At 40.9% G+C, this 13,600-nt stretch overlaps 2 protein-coding genes across 7 annotated transcripts in view; one reads left to right on the forward strand and one right to left on the reverse strand.

The window, feature by feature from the left end:
* ARFIP1 (ADP ribosylation factor interacting protein 1) overlaps positions 1-1,465 on the reverse strand; it is a 204,194-nt gene extending 202,729 nt beyond the window's left edge. For both annotated transcript variants that reach the window (XM_049852761.1, XM_049852760.1), the window contains exon 1: positions 1,225-1,465. The gene's annotated coding sequence lies outside the window, so the exon portion shown is untranslated. The remainder of the gene's footprint in view (positions 1-1,224) is intronic.
* Positions 1,466-1,546: 81 nt separating this feature from the next.
* On the forward strand, positions 1,547-13,296 carry TIGD4 (tigger transposable element derived 4). 5 transcript variants are annotated; one of them, XM_049852756.1, is made up of 3 exons: positions 1,547-1,981; positions 10,349-10,439; positions 10,608-13,296. In XM_049852756.1, the coding sequence occupies exon 3, from the start codon at positions 11,155-11,157 to the stop codon at positions 12,691-12,693; it is 1,539 nt and encodes a 512-aa protein (XP_049708713.1). In that variant the 5' UTR covers positions 1,547-1,981; positions 10,349-10,439; positions 10,608-11,154; the 3' UTR covers positions 12,694-13,296. The 5 variants fall into 5 exon arrangements, with proteins under 5 accessions (XP_049708713.1, XP_049708715.1, XP_049708712.1 ...); XM_049852758.1 differs by having other exon boundaries at positions 1,547-1,881; XM_049852755.1 differs by having other exon boundaries at positions 1,547-10,439.
* Positions 13,297-13,600: the final 304 nt, after the last annotated feature.

Below are 13,600 nucleotides of genomic sequence, written 5' to 3' on the forward strand. Positions count from 1 at the left end.
AAACAACACAGGACAAACTGAAGAAAAGTAGAATTAGAAGAGTACCACGGTCTGCTGTAGCCACTCTGAGATAGCAGCAATGAAATGACCAGTTTCTGCCGCCTTAACACAGGGCTAAAAGGAGCCTGGTGGCACAGCAGTTAATGCCCTCGGCTGCTAACCGAAAGGTAGGCGGTTCGAACCCGCCGCTCCGGGAGAAAGATGTGGCAGCTCGCTTCTGTTAAGACCATAGCTTTGGAAACCGTATAGGCCAGTTCTACTCTGTCGCTATGAGTTGGATCGACTGCACAAGGTTTTAACACAGGGCTGATTTAACTTAACCAATCCTGGCCCACATTTCCATGTCAATGAAGTTAACTAAAAATTGCAACGTGAACACGCCCTTGCAGGTGAAAGCACAAGTTTATGAAAAGTCCTACAAATTTTCCATTTTTCCTTGTAAAAAAGAACAGAGATAGAGGTTTTATATACTTTTATCAGAGAGAAAACGAGGGGGAATTTAGAAATCCTAAAAGAGGATCCTCTAGGATTTGCAGGAAGCGTAAAATACAAACTTTTGGGGATCAAAGGGCTCAAGCAGGAGACGAGAAAAAACGAAAGACGTAATAATAAAAATAAAGGAAAGCGCGTCTAGAAACTGCTCTTTAAAAAAAAAAAAAAAAAAAACCACTTTCCTTTTCCTAGACACGTAAACGGTAGTAAGTTGGCGAAGCGGGACGGACGCGACACAGAACAACTCCCTCCCAAACTCCAGCAATCCTTGGACGGCTTCACAAGTACACTCAGACTTGGGACATTTCACAGGCATCGCTCCTCCCTTCACCACTGCCGGGGGACCTCTCGGAGGGACTACCACGGCGGGAGAGAGGAAGCGGGGGATGCACGGAGAGAAGGGGAGACAGACAGGCTGGACACCGAACCTGAAGGTGGCCCGCTCCAAGACTTAGTCAAGGAAGACCTGGATCCTGCAGCCCCTTTTTCCATCCAATGCACGCAAGCCCGAGAGGGTGCCGCCCTGGAAGGGCCGGTCCTCCCTTCACTGGGCCGTTTCAGGGGCAGAAACTAAAGGAATATTTGGTCAGAAGTGGCACAGACTAAGGATAAAGTGCCCTGTGAAAGTCCAAAACGGCGAACTCCTGAGGCAACGTGTCCGCCTCCGCCGACCACCTCAGACCATCCTTCTCCCACTCTTTCTTGCTGGCTTCTGGCCTGCTCCGCCCTCACCTGTCCGCGGAGATCCCGGCAACTCTCACCGCCGAGGATTATCCCTGCCGCTGCTCTCTGGAATCGCTTCAACCCTGGCAAGCAGGGAGCGGAAACGCGACCCGGACCTTTTCCTTCTTCCCTTCCCCCCGCGCACTTCGGCTCCTCGGGGGCGGGGAGCAACTGCAGCTGTCACAGTCTCACACTGACCAACCGCCGCGGACACTCGGGCCGGCAGCCTCTCCAGCCGGCCTCTACAGCCCGCACACAGAGCGGCGGAGGCGGAAGTGAGGAGACCGGAAGTAGCGTTGTCCTCGGCCCTGGACGGCCTCTCTGTCTCTCAATCTGGCCTGACCCGGCCACGTCTCGATGGTGCCGGCGGCACCACCCACGAGGCCCCCCCTTGGCCTCTATCCCGGAGGCTGGCCCCGCCCCCCCGCGGCGGCCCTAGCAACCACATCCGGGGCTCTGCCGGTGCGGTTGCCCGGGTAGTTTTCTGACCGCCGCCGAATTGTAGACTACTTTGCGCGTCTCGATCGAGGCACCTGCTGGAGCGAGAAGCTTGCAGAAGAGCGCGCCAGCCTGGTGTTGGATGGTCGGAGGTCTCCAGGAGTCCTCAGCATCCCTGTTCTCTCACACACCCCTGGCCTCACGTATTAGGCGTCCCCCCAACAGACGGTGAGCTGGTGCGGGAGGGTGAAGGTGGACGTAGCTCATGCCCACGCAGACTTCAGGAGAGCCAAATCTTCTGTCTCAGCCACCGGAGAGCACGAAGAAGGTTATTCCAGCCCCGCTGGGGGGGAGGGGGTGGAGGAATGCGGGATAGGGGAGCAGACAGGATTCGGGCGCCCCACCCTCGCTTCCTCAGCGCCTGGAGAGCCCCCCCCCGCCGGTTACGTCACGCACTCGCACCCCCTTCAAGGAGACCAGACCCGCACACCTGGCATTCTGGAGCTCTTTTACTTGCTCTGCCTTTTTCTGCCCTACTCGCTCTCTCACTGACACTGGATCTCTGATACTTTTCATTCCTGCGCCTCCTTCCTTTCTTTTTACAGATCACCGAGCTCTGCTTTCCATGCGGGTCCCGTTACTTCTTACGTAGATCACTGTCCTGTCTACAAAAACCACTGACCAACCGCTTCTCTCAGAACCTGCTGTAGTTTCCTAAGTCGAGGCCCCAGCTTGTACTTCGAAAACTCTTCCCTCCCCAGCACCGAATGGAAGGAAAGTATGGTCCCGCAGTGGTGCTAGACATACCTGAAGCTGATTTACATACAAAACATCCTTTTTTCCTATCCGCTGACATCTCCCTTCCAGCTGCCTTTTGTGACTCCTCTTCCTTTGGCAGTCTTGAATGTTTGTTTTTACTCCTATTTCACAGAAATGTGAATGGTAACTTAGTGCACATGGTGGGATTTACCCTCTTTAGACAGGAGTTCTCACCTGCCTTTCTTTACCTGACACATTAGCTCACAAGACATTTTTTAATGACTAAACGCCTAAAGACAGAACTCTGCCTCTACACATTTCCAGGGAATTCAGCTTCAATATAGTTAGTTAAAAGTATATCCCTGTACAGATATCTATCCCCTTATCCATGAAGAGCAAAGATCTATGACATCATAAAATGTTTCAAAAGTAAATTCTAAGATCTACCAAGACCTGCAGGATGAGTGCGATACCTCCCTTAAAAAAGGAGTACTGAAACCCCCAAACATAAATCTGTGTGTCAAGGGCCCTTATCTTAAATGGCTCTGTCCTTAACAAAAGAAAACAACAAATACATGTGCCAACTCACTCAAATGGCAACTTCTGCTCTTCAGTTTACTGTGGATTTTTCTGTTCAAAGCTGTTGTGTTGGTGTTGAATCAATCAATCTTCTTAATTTTAGGAAAAGGATTCAAATCTAGAATAATTACTGCTCTTACTGTATAAGAATAGAACTCCACAGCTGAGTACGAGTGTTATCCTTAGGGTTTCGGAAGGCAAGCAGTAAGAGTTGGCTAGTGAGAGGTGACACAATGCTCAGCGGTGCTTGAATGATGTGAACAATGAGTATTTAACTGTTTGACCTGCCTGGTGCCTTGAGGATTCCTGTTAGCTGTCCCTGGGTTTTGGGAAGTTTAGCTTCACTTAAGTTTCTCGGTTAAGCCTGTTAGATGCAGAAGTGTTTCTTCTATTATTAGAAAGGTAGATAGTTGCTTTAGATATTCATCCCTAGCTGAATAGTTTCCTTGGCAGCTATAACTGCCGATAGATTTGATAGAGGATTCTGATGGACTTGGAACCACTTGGAGCTTATGCTAACTTTGGCTTGGTGAAAATGCTACTAATCCTGTGAGGTACTCTTTCAGTCCAGTGCTGCTGTGGTACTGTGCATCATCATCTTCATACATGGTAGACTGTGCAAGGCTACACAGAATTAATCTCATGATTTCTACTGCCCCAAGGGAAATTAGAATGCAGACTAGTTGTAAGAACACCCTGACAGCTACTTCAGATGGTGCTGATGGAAAATAATGAAAGCCTGTGCATCCTTTGGGTTAAAGGAAGCAGCAGCTAGTGTTCTTTGGATCTGGGGAAAAATTAGCAGAAAGACCTGATTTTAAACCTAATCCTAATTAGCAGGACACTTTATTTCTTTTCCATTTTCTTTCTTGCCTTCTCCCCCCCTACCCCTTTGCCCTAGAGCTTGGGGAATTCTGCCTGCCCATTCTTTTTAGGAAGAATGAAAGATTACTCCTTCCCTCACAGTTGGCATTTATGTTCGAGGAAGTGAGAAGAAAGGGAATAGCCACCTGCCATATATGCTGGTGACATTGGGGATTATCTATTAATTCCCCTTTTCATGGATATTGGCTATTTACTCAGCTTTCAAAAAACCAGGTACTGTTTATTCACTCGGCTAGTAGCTGTTTTGTTATTTAGTGACCAGGAGGGAAAGGCAGCAACAAGTTAAAGGATATTGTTTTTATTCCTTTTTGGATGGATTAGATGTCCACGTGGCTTTAGGTATTGAACATTATATGTGTTTATCAATTATGTTTTCTGAAGCGAAAGGAAAATGTACTACTACTTTCATATCTTCTCTGAGGGGATTCTCGTGATGCCTCAAAAATTTCATCACTCTTTATTGGCAACTCCCTTTTCATGGAGAGATATTTACGTTACTGATTGCACAGTGTAATCCTCTGGAAACAAACCTTTTATTAGAGGATGCTGATTAACGCAAGATTTGAAGAAGCCCAGGAAAAGTTAGGTACAAAATCGATGTGTAAGGACTTTTTACATTAAAAAAAAAAAATTATAGTAGATGCGTGGGCAGCCTCATTCAGTTATGCATAGACTATATTTGCATCAAAAAAAAAAAAACCCTGGAGCCCTGGTGGTGCAGTGGTTAAGAGCTACAGCTGCTAACCAAAAGGTCGGTAGTTCACATCTACCAGCTGCTCCTTGGAAACCTTATTGGGCAGTTCTACCCTGTACTACAAGGTTGCTGGGAGACAGAATAGACACGACGGCAACAGGTTTGTTTTTTTTGTTTGTTTTACACTTGCATGCTTGATGAACTGTGTCATTAGACTGTGAGTTTCACTTATTTCTAAATGCAGTAGAATTCTCTTATGCATTTATTATGGTAACTGGGAAAGCTGCTCACATGACCTTGTTACTCCCCCACACAAAAACCTTGAGTGGCGTTTGTGGCCTACTGAATGAAGTCCAATTCCTTTTCCTGGCATTCAAAGTTCACCAAGGTCTTGCCCCAGTCTCCTTTCTGGTGTATAGTCAACTAAATAAACAGTCTTCCTTTCTCTGTGTACGTATATGTATGTGTGTAGCTTAAATTACACAGAGCTGCTTAATATGCTTCAAACTGACCTGTAATTTCCCGCCTTCGTGTTATTACTCTCTGTTCCTATCAGCTGAAATGTTTTCCTATGCTCCTTATCTATAAATAGCTACCCACCCTCTGGGTTAGCTCAGATGCTACTTTCTTCATGAACTCATCCTTTATCCTCCCTGTGAGAATTAATTTTTACCTCCTCTTTGATCCCATAGCGCTTGATTTGAGCCTCCATTTTAGTCTGCCTTATACGACTGTGTGTGCATATCAGTTTCCCATGATAAATAAGATTCTTGCGGGAAGGGTGCTGAACTTTGGACTTATTTATTCATAGCACCAGGAAACTGTCTAACTTTGCTTAAGTTATAGAAATATATTGTCTACTGCACACCAGGCAAACTCCAGAATACCAAGAACTGCTGATACTTAGGGTAACAGTACCAGGCAGGATTAAGTAGACGTAGTTATTTCTGTCTGTCTGTGGAAGATAATGAGTGAATGTTTTCTTAAGTTCAGAAAGTGGCTGATTCCCTGCAGGGGGCTGTTAACCACTGATAAAAGGAGAACAACTTATTACCACCCCCCAGATATTCTGAATGGGAAAAATAATTTTTTTATATTCTTTGATATGATATTCTGAATGATTTTTACAACCTGGTACGAAAGCAGAACGTGAGAGTTCTAGAAGTTGAATTTATTATGCATAATTCCATTACCTAGAGGAAACACTCAACATTTGGTCAATGTATTTTTTTCAATGCATAGATATAGATTTCATTAACTGATTTAACAAGTTCTTATTGAGAACGTACTGTTTGCTGGGCAGTAAGCACTGTAGGGAGCCCAGATGGCATAGTGGTTAAGAGCTTGGCTACTATCCAAAAGGTCAGCAGTTCAAATCCACCAGCTGCTCCTTGGAAACCCTATGAGGCAGTTGTACTCTGTCTTATAGGGTCACTATGAGTTGGAATTGCTATGAGTCAGAATCAACTCGACAGCAGTGGGTATGGTTTTTGGTGTGAAAGTACTGTGGGAATAGCCAGGAACAGTGCAGACATGGCCTCTTTTCTCTCAGAGCTGACAATATATGTTGTATTTGTTGGCATACCATTTTGTATTTTGCTTTTTTCACTTAATATATCATGGAATTTTCCTCATATTGGTAAATATTCTTCTGTAATGGCTCAGTAGTATTTTGGAATATAATATATAAAAAAAATATAGATATCACTTAATTTATTTAACCAATTCTTTTATGTTATACATTTAGGATTTAGGTTACTTCAAGTTTTGTCTATGGTAAACAACAGTGCAAGCTCTTGTGTGGTAGACTGAATTCTAAAATGACCTCAATGACCATCACCTTGTTATAATTCTCTCCCCTGAAAATATGTGGAATATCACTTCCATGGGTATGTTACATGCAAAAGGGGTTTGCAGATATAATTAAGTTCACTAATTAGTTGACTTTGAGTTAAACGAAAGGGAGATTATCTGGTGGGCCCAGCCTAATCACACGAGTCCTTTAAGAGCAGAGAGCTTTCTCCTGCGGGTGGCAGCAGAGGAAGTCAGAGAGATTCGAAGGTTCTCCGTTGCTGAAATGATGGGGTTCACGGGGCAAGGACCGAAGGGTGGCCTCTAGGAGCTGAGAATGATCCCCAGCTGACATCCAGCAAATAAACTGGGACCTCAGTCCTACAACGGCAAGGAACTGAATTCTGCAGACAACCCAGATGAGCTTGGAAGTGGATTTTTCCCCAGAGCCTCCACATAAGAGCCCAGCCCAGTCTTGATTTTGGCCTTGTGAGACCCTAAGCAGAGGACCCAGTAGGGCCTTTCTGGACTTCTAACCTACAGAACTATGAGATGATAAATGAGCATTGTTTTAAGCTGTAGTACAGCCAGAGTGCTCCTCAGAAGCAAGAATGGCAAGACTATGTCTCACAAACTTTGGACATATTATCAGGAGGGACCAGTCCCTGGAGGACATCATGCTTAGTAAGGTAGAGGGTCAGCGAAAGAGAGGAAAACTCTCAATGAGATGGATTGACACAGTGTCTACAACAGCGGGCTAAAACATAGCAACAATTGTAAGGATGGTGCGGGACTCAGCAATGTTTCGTTGTGTTGTACATAAAAAAAATTTTTTTTTTTTTTTAGGTCACTATAAATCAGAAACAGCTCAACAGCTTCTAACAACAAGTGTGTAATAATTTGTTACACAGCAATACAGAATTAATATACTTGTAAGCTAAACTAGTTTTACATCAATATTCTTTCAGGATAAAATCTTAGATATAGACTTGCTGGATAAAAAGTTATACACATTTTTAAGGTTTTTGTACCATTTTGTTAATTTGCCCCCACCTAGAAGCTTCGTACCAATTTGTGTGCCAACTAACAATCTGTGTTACTGTACCCTGGCAAACATAGATTCTGTATGTCCCCCTTTTGGGCCATTCTGGGAAAAAAAAAAAAGGATCTCCCTTTTTAAAAGAAGATTTACATTTCTCTTATTACTAGTAGGGTTGACCATTGTTTTCTTTATTTGGGGTTGAATTGGTAAGTCTTCTGGTGAATCGTCTATTTTTATTATTTGGCTGGCTTTACTGTTAACCTAAGAGAAGATATTCTCTGACACGTAGTACAGCTTTTCTCTGCTGTAATGTTTTAAAGGAATAGAATGGTGAATGAGCTTAATGGAAAGAATGAATACTTCTGAAAATTACTAGCTGCTACCATTACTCCTTGGGGGGCTGGAGGGGGACCCCCAGACATTACCCCCTGGAGTATGGAGAATATTAGCTTCATTATTTACATGGTATTAGTACCTTATTTTTTTCTAAGGAAAAAGTCTAACTTGTCTGGTCTTGCATTAGAAGTGTTATTATTTCAGGAGTAAAGATACATTGGATCTTTTCACAGAAAATTGTAGCTTACTGTTTTAGAAAGAAATACATATTGTTATCACTCAGGGGATAAATAAAGATATCACTATTTTTAATTTGATCAAGATAATCAGTAATCTTTGATTATGAATATTAAATTACCTTAATTGGGATGAGGCAGGGGAGGAAATTCAAGTTAACTTTTTCTGTAATTCTTTTCATTTGAGATGATGGAATTTATTTTTGACAAATAAAATTCGATTGAAGGAAGATAAGGAGAGAGGAAAGGAGGGAAAAGGGAAAGAAGAAGTTGAGTAGATTGCCTTTTCCTCTTGGAGATAGTTTTGGTTGGTTTTGTCTTTTCTTGAAAAAATGATTCTTATTAACTCTTAATTTCTGAAGGTTGATTTCTTCCTAATAAGAACAAGATTTTAGAGTTTTTTTATTTTGAAAAAAGGCCCAGATTTATAGGAAATCACAAGAAAAAATGTACAGGGAGGTCCCTTGTATGAGCAAGATTTTTTTTTCCTTTGGTCGTTGAATTGCTAAATCTTGCTTAGAAGGGTCAGATCTCCTGAACAGTTGTATGTGGCTGCAGTTTGTGGTCACAGAATTCATAATGGTCTGTTCTGCAGTAGAGACCTGAAGTTGCTTTCTTTTTCATTTCTTTTTTTGTTGTTGGTAACGTTTGGAATGGCATTGAAAGTGCCGACTCAGCTTATTGCTGGGACATAGAAAGTGTAACTGTGGTCAGAGAAGGCCCTGCCAGTGCGACTCAGGGACATGGTAATAGAGTGAAAAGAACGGTAGACTTGACATTAGAACGCCTGAGTCCCAGATTGCACTCTGCCACACCATAACTGTGTGACCACTGAGATCCAGTCTTACCTACCTCCTTGGTTTGTTTGGAATACTGGTAGTAAAGCAGTTTGCACACTAAAGCCCTGGGCCATCATTATTATTACTAAGGTCTTTTTTGCGACAACAGCAACAAAAAACCCCTTACTTGTAGTAATTCTTATGATAAAAATTACTGCTTTGAGTTGGACAAAAAAGGCAGAGGACTTTTGTCCAAAAGCCCCCCCTTACAGTGTCCATGTCATCTGGGAAATGTGGGAGGACAGAGGGAAGAACTTAAGGAATGGAGTGCCCCACTACCTCACTAGCAACACCACCAGCTCATCCAGTTAGCCTGTTGTTATCTCACCCATTGGGGCACTGTGACTGTCTCACAGGACTATTTTGCTTAAGAAGAGCCCTCTTTTCAATATATATTTAAGATGGGATTTTTGCCTCTATTGCAAGTGGGATTTAATCAAACCCCTTAATTGTAAATTCACACAGCCAAAGATAATAACAATGAGATCATCAACATATATCTATTGAACACTTTAGTGAAGTGTTGAGTCCTGTGTTGAGGCAGTGGGGGTTCACTGGTAGAATTCACATGTATAGCCACCACCTGCCTGTCAGTGGAAGCTTGTGTGTTGCTATGATGCTGAACAGGTTTCAGTGGTGCTTCCAGACTAAGATGGACTAGGCAGAAAGGCCTGGTGATTTACTTCTGAAAATCGGCCAATGGAAACCCCATGGTTTACAATGGTCCAACCTTCAACTGATCATGGAGACGGTGTAAGACCAGCCAGCATTTTAGTCAGTTGTGCAGGGGGTCATCCATGAGCCGGCACGACTTGCTGGTGGGTAACAGTAACAAATACTGTGCCAAGTACTTTACACTCACGTCGTTGGATCTCACTGAATGTGAAACAACCCTATGAGGTAGGTGATACCCTCATTTTATGGATAAGGAAACTGAGGCTTCCAGTGGTTAAGTGAACTGCCCAGAGTCACATACGTACTAAATGGTCTCGATTCCGGTCTGTCTAGTGCCAAAGCTTGTATTTCACGCTGTGGTAGAGCCTTTATGTTAATAAGAAAGTAGAGGCCCTGAGAGGTTAGGACCTGTGGTTATTCTCCTTCTCACTCCTAGTCTAGGTCTTTTTCTGTATTATATTCTCATTACAATTTGTCTATTCTGTACATTTTATGAAGTATTCCTGGCCTTCGTGCATGTGGCTGATGTGTCAAATGATAGCAAAAGTTACTGGTTTTTTTAAGCATTTGATAAAATGAGGTCTAGAGTTTTTTAATGGAATTATCAATTACTTGATTCGATTTTTTTAGTGAAGCATTTTCTCCCAGACGCCTACAAAGGAGACACTGTCTCCCATGTGGTATTAAAAGTTGGACCTTGTGACTACTGACTGTTTTTCTTTTAGAGAAGCCAGAGGGGGCAGTCTGTGACTTCATGTAAAAAATAGCCACCAAGGATCTATCCAGCATCATTTTTAGTTCTTTAATTTTGGTAAGCCCATATTTTCAAAACAGATTAAATTTGTCTGATTTATTTCAGAAGTATATATTACAAAGCATTCAAAGGCAAGTGAGAATTCAAATGCACACAGCAGAGCTAGAGAGCTTTTTACAGAGAGGCACTTCAGGAGGTAAGCATTCCTTCTAGAACCTTTGGTACGGTATTTTCAGAAACATGTTTCCATTTGTTTTATTATTATTAAGAGCAAAACTAATTGGTATAAATCTTATTTTTAATAATTCAATTGACATTATCTTCTCTAAAATTGCTGCTTTTTTTTTTCCTTAATATTTTTAAGAGACAGAAGATACATCCTAAAATCCTTGGAGAATTTTACCATTTTCTTCCTCACCCTGAAGAGATTTGGAAATTAGTAGGTAACGTTTTGCATGAAAATTACTAAACAATTTTTTCTTATCTCTGAGTCCTTCTGTGGAGAATTAATAGGAGGTCGAATGTGTACATGGATAAAATGGATTAGCTTAAAGGACTGAAGTTCCAAAAATATATCGGCAAGACTGGACATGCTTGATATAATGAGATTTCTATTTTAGCCTGACTTCTGGAACTTTGAGTAAACTAAACTGAGCTACACAAGCTCTGGGAAGGACATTTCTCTTCCAAAATGTTCTGACTGCATATAGTATTTTTCTTAGTCAAGTCTTTTGAAAAAGTGTATTTAGTCATCAATTTCCTAAAGAGCAAAACTGTTAGACACTTAACAACTTTTAACATATGAAGTGGAATAGAAAGCAGCAATCTGAATCCTACTGGAAAATAAATTGAATTAAAGAACCAGACACCAGGAAGTAAGAGGAGAAATCTCTGCATAAGCACTGGTAGAGATGGCAGAAGCTCCCGAGGATGCCTCAACTGTGGCTGCAACAACCAAGAAAAAGAAAAGTCTATCCATCGAGGAAAAGATTGACATCATAAATGCGGTGGAAAGTGGCAAGAAAAAAGCAGAGATTGCAGCTGAGTATGGAATAAAGAAAAATTCATTGTCTTCTATTATGAAGAATAAAGACAAAGTTCTAGAAGCTTTTGAATCTCTGAGATTTGATCCAAAGAGAAAAAGACTGAGAACTGCTTTTTATACAGATCTGGAAGAAGCATTAATGAGGTGGTATCGAATTGCGCAATGCCTAAATGTACCAGTTAATGGTCCAATGTTGCGTCTAAAAGCTAATGATTTTGCCCAGAAACTGGGACACAGTGATTTTAAGTGCAGCAATGGTTGGCTGGATCGCTTTAAATCCAGGTATGGTTTAGTATTCAGAGCTCAACCTGTAGAAGCTACAGCTACACCTGTAGACCCTTCAACTGTCTGGTGTCAAAATGTACTTCCTTATTATTTAAATGATTATCATCCTAAAAATATCTTTAATATAAAAGAGACTGGGTTGTTTTATCGAATGTTACCTACGAATACGTTTGCATTTAAAGGAGAAACATGCTCAATTGGAAAATTATGCAAAGACAGAATAACTCTGGTGGTTGGGACAAACATGGATGGCTCAGAGAAACTTCCTTTGCTTGTCATTGGGAAAAACAGAAATCCACATTGTTTCAAAGGCATGAAATCATTGCCTGTGTATTACGAAGCTAACAGAAAGGCATGGATGACCTCAGAAGTATTCGAACAATGGATGCGGAAGCTTGATGAAAAATTTCAAGCTCAAAAAAGAAGAGTGGTAATTTTTGTTGATTCTTTTCCTGCACATCCAGAGGTAAAAGACCTAAAATCCATCGAGTTAGCATTCTTTCCATCATGTTTATCTTCCAAATTTATAGCGATGAAACAAGGTGTTATTAAAAGCCTTAAGATCAAATATCGACATTGTCTTATCAAGAAATTTTTAAGGTCTGTTGAAGACAGCAAAGAATTTATGTTTTCCCTACTAGATGCAGTTGATACATTGCACCTCTGTTGGAGGACTGTAACCCCAGAGACTATTATTAAGAGCTATGAAGAGGCAGGATTCAAATCCCAAAAGGGAGAAGGTGACACATCAAATGCAGAGACAGATAGTGGTCTTGATTTGGTTGCCCATGCTCTGGCGGCAGGGGTGGAGTTTCCTGAAGGTTTATCTCTGGAGGAGTATGCTGCCCTGGATGATGATGTGGAGACGTGTGAAGCTGCAGCAAATGACGAGTCAGTAGGCACAGAAGACAGTAAATCGGACGAAACCGGATTTTGTACTTCTGACGAAGAGGATGACAGTGGATCTGCAGGAACTGAACTCCCGTTGCCTTCAAAAAATGAGGCACTAACTGCTTTAGATACCCTGAAAAAATTTCTCAGGAGTGAAGATATGAATGATCTGCTTCATGATTCTTTAGCAGACCTTGAGAATTTTATTAACTCTTTATCATCTAAATAATTATTTAGTGAACAACATCTGAAGTGTACTAGGTCTTCCTGATGTGTTTTATTCTATAAGGTATGTAAAGGGAAAATACCACTTAAACATAAAAAATGAAAAACTTGTAGTCTTTGGTCTCATTGCAAAAGTTTTTGGTCTGAATAACAAAGCTCCCTAGGTAGTTTTTTTTTTTTTTTTTTTCTAGGTAGATTAAATTAAATAATGATTAAGTAAATGAAAAAGTATTAATTTCTGTTTAGCTAACTTTTGGGGAGTGAAAAAATATATTTCAGAGGCCTTGTACTTGAAACATAGGGGTTATATGTAAAAAATAAAAAGAATTCCCCAAATATTTGATTCATACAGATCTAATTGGTGATTGCTCTTTTCTATTGTTTTCTTAAATTCAGATCATGTTCTAGAATATTTTAATTTATCTACCTGGGCTAAGAAACAAAACATCTATATATAGCTTAAATGTTTATAAAGACATATCTATGCCAGGTAGATTCTAACTAGACTCTCAAGTATCAAGTATTAATAAAGTAATTTTAAATTATTTGTTTTCATAGCTAGCTCATCTTCCTAATAAGAAATTATCAAAACCTACTGAAAATAAAATCTGGCCTAACAATATACCAAAATGATAAAAATATGTCTCACTGCTTTAAAGTTGTTTCTTTGTAAGGTTAAATGGAAGACCATAACCGTATCTTTTTTTTTTTTGTCATAAGAATGTATGGATTCTTCCTAAGTATTTTTTTTGTGTCTATGTGTGTGTTTAATAGAAAAATACATTACTAAAATACTTATTAAATGCTTATGATATTTATATTTTAATAAGATTACTCTTTAAAGGTAAATATAAAATACATATGCAATTATTAAAATTAAACATCTTAAGTGGTCCTTAGATATTTTCTAA

Source organism: Elephas maximus, chromosome 13, assembly GCF_024166365.1.
Source record: "Elephas maximus indicus isolate mEleMax1 chromosome 13, mEleMax1 primary haplotype, whole genome shotgun sequence".
Lineage (NCBI taxonomy): Eukaryota > Metazoa > Chordata > Mammalia > Proboscidea > Elephantidae > Elephas > Elephas maximus.